This window comes from Hermetia illucens, chromosome 2 (genome assembly GCF_905115235.1).
Source record: "Hermetia illucens chromosome 2, iHerIll2.2.curated.20191125, whole genome shotgun sequence".
In the NCBI taxonomy this organism is placed as follows: domain Eukaryota; kingdom Metazoa; phylum Arthropoda; class Insecta; order Diptera; family Stratiomyidae; genus Hermetia; species Hermetia illucens.
The window spans coordinates 147,107,300-147,115,293 of record NC_051850.1 but is presented as its reverse complement, the minus strand read 5'-3'; the positions used below and the strand labels follow the sequence as shown (position 1 = coordinate 147,115,293).

The 7,994-nt window shown below is 40.7% G+C and overlaps 1 protein-coding gene across 3 annotated transcripts; it reads left to right on the top strand.

Moving 5' to 3' along the window:
• Positions 1-5,573: 5,573 nt before the first annotated feature.
• LOC119649212 (protein spaetzle-like) lies at positions 5,574-6,612 on the top strand. 3 transcript variants are annotated; one of them, XM_038051269.1, is made up of 2 exons: positions 5,574-5,729; positions 5,811-6,612. In XM_038051269.1, the coding sequence occupies exon 2, from the start codon at positions 5,901-5,903 to the stop codon at positions 6,513-6,515; it is 615 nt and encodes a 204-aa protein (XP_037907197.1). In that variant the 5' UTR covers positions 5,574-5,729; positions 5,811-5,900; the 3' UTR covers positions 6,516-6,612. The 3 variants fall into 3 exon arrangements, with proteins under 3 accessions (XP_037907197.1, XP_037907198.1, XP_037907199.1); XM_038051270.1 differs by having other exon boundaries at positions 5,808-6,612; XM_038051271.1 differs by having other exon boundaries at positions 5,575-5,746.
• Positions 6,613-7,994: the final 1,382 nt, after the last annotated feature.

The window sequence follows — 7,994 nt, the reverse complement described above, 5'->3', positions numbered from 1 at the left end:
GTTATAGCGATTGACACGAAATTTGGTAGGTGGAAACTGTGAACACTCACGCATACAGTGAATTACATCCTTTTACGTCTAATTTAAGGGGGGGTCCCCATACATGCAAAAGGGGGGTGTACAAATTTTTTTCATCAAATATAGTCATGTGGGGTATCAAATTAAAGGTCTCGATTAGTACTTTTCAAAGCCGATCTTAGTTTTGACATTCGTTGGAAGGGTGGGGAGCGCGGGGGGTTGAAAGTGATCACTTCTTTAAGGGGGCCATCCTCAGAAACTACCAAACCGAAAAATTTGAAAAAAATCAGGAGGCTGCCACTATATGGTGCCTGGGCTCCGAAATACCGTCCATGCCGATATCTGTTTAAATAAAGTTAATAATAGTATATTACTACAATTTTTTGTAATTGGTTAGAAACCCCCCTTAAGTTCATCCTAGTACCATGAAATTTCGCAGTGATATAGGCTATAATATAGAGCATGATCTTACCAAGTTTAGTGGAAATCGCACTATTACTAACAAAGTTATAATACCTCAAATTTGTTGCTTCTTTGAAAATTGAAGATTATGAATGCCAATATCACCCGATAGTGGATACTCTCACATAATATAGGGTGCGGCAGCATAACTTCCTTTTTTAAAATGGGCGCCACTCAGTTAGTTGATGTCATAGCGGAGCGCTAGTGGTCTCGTTCAAGAGGGGATACTGTAAAGTTTTGTCCCGACACGGTTCAGTCGCCATTATGCGTTGGAATAGTGAGGAGCGTGCCTTTGCCGTTGAGGTTTACTTTTCAAGCGAATGTTCGGTTATTGCAACACAGCGTGCATTTCGGAATCGCTTTAATTTAGCCCCGTTGGCTCCCGTCCCAGACCGCAAATCAATTGCTACATGGGTCACTACATTCAGACTGCAAGTGCGACAAAAGGAAGAACTGGAGTCCCTCGGCCCGTTAGATCACCTGAGAAGATTGAAGCAGTGAGAGCGTCAATGTTGCGATCGCCACGGCGTTCTGCGCGCAAACACGCATCTGCCCTTGGACTATCCGATCGTTCTGTGAGAAGAATTCTTCGTGATGATCTTCATTTTCATCCCTATAAGATGGCGATAGTGCAGGAACTTTCAGAACGTGACTTCAATTCTCAGATGAACGCGTGTGAGCTTCTTCTTGATGTCGTTCCCGAGGGTACTATTTTTTTTTTTAGCGATGAAGCCCATTTTCATTTGTGTGGGTCGGTTAACAAACAAAACATGCGCTACTGGGCTGCCACCAACCCTTGAGAATTGCATCAAAAGCCTTTGCATTCACCCAAAATCACAGTGTGGTGTGCAATTTCCTCAGCTGGAATTATTGGTCCCTGGTTTTTTGAGGAAAATGAGGTTACAGTGACAGTGAATTCGGACCGGTATGTAAACATGATACAGAATTTTTTTCCCACGGCTAGAAAATTTGGACTTGGGGGACACTTGGTTCCAACAAGACGGTGCAACAGCACACACTTCAAGAGCATCGATGGCTGTTTTGAGGGAACACTTTCCAGAGCGCCTTATCTCAATTAGAGGCGATTTGGAATGGCCGGCACGCTCTCCCGATCTGTCCCCTTGTGATTTTTTTCTATGGGGTTTTTTGAAATCCCGTGTTTAGGTGAACCGTCCAAGAACCCTACAAGATTTGAAGACCAACATCCAAGAAGAAATTGCCAACATGACACCTGCTATGCTAACAAGAGTCATGACAAACGCCAGAAATCGGTTTACGCAATGTATGGAGAATGGGGGACGTCACCTAACAGATTTGATCTTCTAAACAATGTAAATAAAAACTTTAGACATGTACCTACATTATAAAAAATAAATAAATATCTTCCGATGAATACAATAGTTTTTATTGAGTTTTGAAAAAAGGAAGTTATGCTGCCGCACCCTGTATATGAATATATTACGTGCTACGTACTAAGAAATACACAAAACCTTTCGTACCTGAAGCGTCCAGCTTCCGGTTTCCCGACTTATTTGGAGATGGGTGTATAAATTGCTCTGTATTTCAATAATGAACTTTGCGATCGGGCTGGAAAAATTATTACGTATGCTCAAGATATAAATAAATATATGGTGAAAAATTCGTGTTGGTATCTGTATCCAGTTCTTCATAAAAAAATTCTAAAAAAGCGAAAAAAACCGCCTTCACACGAGATGATCCCCTTAAAAGGCAAAAATATATCGCTTTAGCGGCCCCGGGTTCTTTCACAAAGAAACTAACCGAACGTTGGGCTTATGAGCGGGGCGGGGGGGGGGGGGGGGGGGGTTGGACGAGTACATCCCGGTTTGTTAAAATTTGCAGGTTCTAATACATTCATATATGCTATGCAAACAAGTACCCTTACAGGATGGTAAAGGAAAGCAGTGGAAGGCAACAGAGCTGTGATCCGGGCAAGTGAAATCAGCCACCAGCACTTTCCAGGGGTTCAGTAGAAAATAGCAAAAACTCGTGTTGCTTCCCAATTTCATCAAACTGAGCGGAGGCTCAGTACCAGATCAGTCAATTTGCTTGTCGGATACAAAAGGCAAAATAGTGGATAGAGTCATCTACAATAGGTTGACTAGGTGTCAATATGAGCTTCTATATAACTGCTGTGGGTGCAATTAGCACGGAGCAATTCTGTACCACATTCGCCCTGGATACCAAAAACCCATTACACTTCGCCAATTGGAGTAAAATGGGCATTGATTGAATAGGTGTTCCTGGATACTTGTAGGGTACTGGGTTCTTTATTTTGGAATATAATGTATAGATGAATCGTCGTCGTACTTTCCGTCCCAAAAGAGGCTACGGTTATTGGCATTGCGAATAATTAGCCCTGAGCCAGAGTATGTAGAGGCTCACGCGATGGAGAGATTAAAAGGGATGAAACCCTCACTCACCTCACACCCTTATTTGATGAGAAAATGTAAGCGGGCTCGATTGCGAATCGATGAAAAAAACACTACGAAAGTGAAAGTCGGTGAACCTACGGTCGTTTCTAAATCAAGTTAAACTTTAGGGTATGTAGAACAGGGAAAGAAGAGTGCAAGCTTCTTGGAAAATAGTTCGATGAGCTGAAGCACGTTGCTAGGAACTGACAAAAATGGCACATATATGTGATCGATGCGCTATGCCATATATATAGGGGTTTATAGGAACCATATATTTTCGGGGCATCTAGGGAATGATTTTCAAAGGGCAGCAGTCGAAACCACCGCCGAAAGTCAACAAACGGAAATATAATCAGAAGATACTCATAGCTCATTCTACTATAAATAAATTATATAAAATTAGCATCTGCGTTTTTAGAACCACATTAGATGAGGCAGTGTTGGTGGTTTTCGGGGTCGCATGGCCAAAGAGCAGATTAACGTATAAACTTATCCGTACCATTGGGAAATGGGTCGACCGGCTGCCCGGAGAGACCTACTTCCATATTAGCCAAATTGTCGGTGGTGATGGTGGTTCCTCTAGAACAACTATAATACATATGTGATGCTTGATGCCCCTGAAATTCGCAGTCGAAAGGAGAAGTCTAAACAAGGCACTGAGAGCGAGCATGATGTCGGGGTGTATTATTGACGACAGGCTTAAACCAAAAGGGAACTAGCTTACAATTGTAAAGTTTCAAAACGAGTAAAGAGGAGGGAAGCTGGAAGAGCTAGAAGCATGAGGGTTTGAAGGCAAAACCAGTTCGCGAAATAATAACTAAATGAGGGTACCATAGGGGTAGGGTTGAGGAGACGGGTAATGACTGATAGTGAGTATGAATAGAATAGAAAATATGGATGGGCCCTGAGCTGCTGCTATCCTCACTGACAGGGTCGTATGCCATTCTTTCATGACTTCGCCAGAAAATTTACTAGTTTTAATCTATGCGATACAGATGAGGGACATCGATTAGCTATTTGGACGAGACGCAGCATCAACTGATAAATACAGTCTGTTACATAAGAGCGTGGTCACTGTTAAATTGATTTTTCGAAAATTCGCAAATTTATTGATAATTTGGTCGTCAATACTCAATACAAATACCTCAGCAGCAAGTCCAATCTCCTGCATTGTCAATTATGGCCTGGCACCGTCGGGGCATACTTTCCACTAGTTTTTCTGCATATTCTACCGGAAAAGACCTCCAAATTTTCCGAATTTGTCGAGAAAGTTGATCTAAATTACATGGCTTGCCTCTGCGAAGCTGCATTTTCATCAGAGCCCACACATTTTCCATGGGATTTGCATCCGGTGACTGAGATGGCCAATCTAAAGTGACAACTCCGTTTTGCGCCTTCCACTCGCTACACGCTCGACTTCGATGTTTCGGATCGTTGTCCTCTTGAAGGATCCAGCTTTCATTTTTCTTGATACACCATTGCTTAGCAGATGGAAACAAAGCCTTTTGATATATTTTATTCATTTTTTCGGCATTTAAATTCTCGGTAAATAAGAACAAAGTACCGAAACCTTTATTTGAGAAGCACCCCCAAACATGGACCTTGACGGGGTGTTTAACAGTCCGTTGAAGCATCCTACTGGTGGAGGTTGTCCAGGCGTGTTTGATGCTCGGAAATGTCCAGAAGGAGGATTCATCAGAAAAAGTTTCGTTGCTCCAAGTTTTCCTTCGGCCATTCCACTCGTTTTTCAACGTGTTTTGCACTCAACATTGGTTTTTCCAAAGTACTGCGATATTTCCGTTTATTGGCAAGCAAGTGCCTGCGAATCGTTCCGTAAGATATGTCAACACCTTTTGCTTTCAATTTCACAGCAGCTCCACGTAAAGTCAAAGTTGGATCTTTCGAGAACAATGCGAGAATCATTTTCGTCTTTTCTTGAGACTTTGCTTGCACTTCCGCGATCAGGAAAATCATCAATGTTACCGACCTTTTTATAGCGATTTATCACTTGCTAACGAACTGCTTCGACTTTCCCATTTATTTCGCAGCAGCAGTTTGCGTTAAGTTAGGTCCTTTTTCATGCAAACATAGAAAAATTGCCTCAAAGCGAGAGGCGTAAACAGCACTCATTTCGAAAAATCACTCAATTGAAGACTAAATTTGACAGAGAGCTGACTTTTTACAAAAAGCATGAAGGACTGAGGTGCCCTCTATGTCATAGAAAAAGAAACAGGACGCTCTGATTTTTTATCTACGTGTAACAGTGACCACGCTCTTATGTAACAGACTGTACATAAATAATCATGCAAACCCATTGTTTACTACCCTAGATGACTATGAGAGAAATAATTTCAATTTCGCTTAGTGATATGCATTTGATGACCTTTTAATCCTAATGGTTGTGTTATTGATTTTCAGGAATATCTACCTTTTTACCTCTGGGCAGGTCAGAGTGACCCCAGTTGCAGCTTTTTCTAAGTATTGTTGGATATTTCAAGAATTTCAAATGAATAATTTTTTACTTAAAAACTTTGTGAGAGTTACAAATAGGCAAAGGAGCAGTTATAAAGGAACAACAATTTAACATTATAAATATTGTAATTCACCGAAGGAGGTGAGTACAATTTGAAAGTTACCAGTTTATGATAGTCTGACTTCGTGCGCCTATCATTGTCGTGTTCAAAGGTGTGTCCGTTAAGTTGCAAGTTGAAAATACATGAAAAGTTTTTATCCAAAACTAAAAAAGAAAAATAATTCTGAAAACAAATATTAGGCGATTTGGTTTTATGACAATTTACCTGTTCGGACACCACCGAGGTAGGTAATCCTAAAAGGTGCAAAATATAAGTAAATAGCTTTTTGGCCATGAGTAAATTAAAAAGGTTTCTTTAAAAGCAGGACATACCTGGAATTTCAACTCAGTACAAAGGATAAACTCGTCAAGTGAAGGAAGGACTTTTCCAGAAGCTCAAAGCAACTAACTCGAGAATGATGTTTGCAGTGACTTGGATTTATACGTTCAGTGCACTTTTAGCTGCACTCCACCCCGAAGTTTTGGCTATTCACACACTCCGGCAACGGACAGAACAGCGCTACACTGAGAACAGAATGTCATTCCGCATTCCAATAAAACCGAAATGTACTAAATTTGATGAAGACTTCTGTCAGGAAGTGGAGAACTATCCAGTAAAATTGTTAGAAACTGTTTTGCCAGCAGAGAAAGAATATCAGGCGCTGTTTGGGGATGACGGGCTTCAATATGAAAATTTCACTCGACGGATGGATGACGATGATGCAAAGGAGACGCTGTGTGAATGTCGGGAACGGATTATTTTTCCACAAGCAGGAGTAACCAAGGAGAATGATTGGAGCATAATTATCAACCACTCTGACTATAAGCAAGGCATCCTGATAGAGGAATGTGTGAATCCCAATGGACCATGTTCGGGAGATCCCAGTTTTCCTTTGGGATTGCAACACGAATGTGAGCAGAAATATATCTACAGGCAGTTGGTGTCAGTGGACTCAAAAGGTGATGTAATGAAAGAGTTTTTCCGGTTGCCCGCTTGCTGTATGTGCAGTCTTTTTCATAAAGACTATTAAATTTTATATATATATTTTTTATTAGCGGATATAATAACGTACACAAATCTATGTGTGTGACTTTGTGCTGATGGAATAAATGATATACACTAACTTACTTGGTTCAATTTTACAAAGAATCATTTAAGAAACCTTGGCTGAATGGACTATCTAACTATTCCCCTCCACAAACTCCGAAAAGTTTGGTGCATATTCAACTATTTTTAACAGAATTTTTTTACATAAAAATCGAGTATTAAATCGGAAATTATTTGACTTTCAGTGAAGGTCTTCCTCTTCTTTGACCATTGTTCCGCTTGATAGTGGAGCCTTACCAGTTTCAGATAAGATTTGTTAAACAATAGTTGATTGCTTGTTAGGTAATATTTAGTATTTGGATAGTCATTGTGATTTCGGTCAACTGGTGTTGACTTTAGGATTCTTCTTTGATAATTTGGTTGCTCCTGCTCTGGCCATGAAGGCGTGTTGGTCTGATCTTTGAAATAGTTCAGTCCTTTAAACATCATATAAAAATTCGCTTATCTGAATATTATGATGGATATAACTTGGGAAAGGGTTTGCGCATAATTTTCATGCCAGTCAAGATTTTTTCCTCACGTTTTTAAGGGAAAGAATAAGTTCGTCTGTTCAAAGAGGTAGTTTCGCCAATCTTTTACTTTAGGTTATCAAGGTCGTCCATGGCATTCGATTCAATCCGCTAGTGCAACCCTCGGTTTAACTATGCTAAAGGCTCGTTTCTTAATTTCTAATTTATTCTATTATTTTCTTGGTTCCGCTCCCACTTTGTAGTTTTAACCCTTTTTACTATTTTGCTACCTACTGATGTATGTATGTGTGTATATACATACATTGCAAAAATCGTACAAAAATTATGTTTCCTTGATAGTAATGGGTTGGTGTTAAGCCTCCTTAAATTTAATAGTGGACTACATTAATTGAGGAGCAACTGTTACCTCAATTTTAGCAAGTATACCACTTTCTTGTAGGCAAAAAACCCCCCAAGTAGCGGACGGTTTTTTTCAGGGCAGAGAAAATTTTAAGACGATATCCTACCTCTATTTTGGGAGTAGCATAACCGAAAGCGGTTGCAAACGTTATTTACTTAGGTTTTGTGTTTACAAGTCGATGTCTGGCTGTATGTCTGTCTTTTTTTTTATGGATGGAGGTGGAAATCTTACAAGGACACTGCCGCGCCAGGCTGGAGCAGCGTGTGGGATTCTCACCCACTAAAATCACCTCCACTTTCTCCTTCTTCCTTCCCCGCGGAACCGCCACAAAAGCATTACTTCGTGGAATGGACTGCGCTTTAAGCGACCTTCCGTTCTTCGCGTCCTCCTTGCGCGCTCCGCTTTTCCAAGTTCCTCCTGTATTCTTTTGATTGCGGAGTTCACCGGATAACAGTTTCCCTCCGACTTCAACAATTCCACGACGATGTTCTGTGGGCTTAGGTTGGTTTTCAGGGAGTCTTTCAGACTCCTC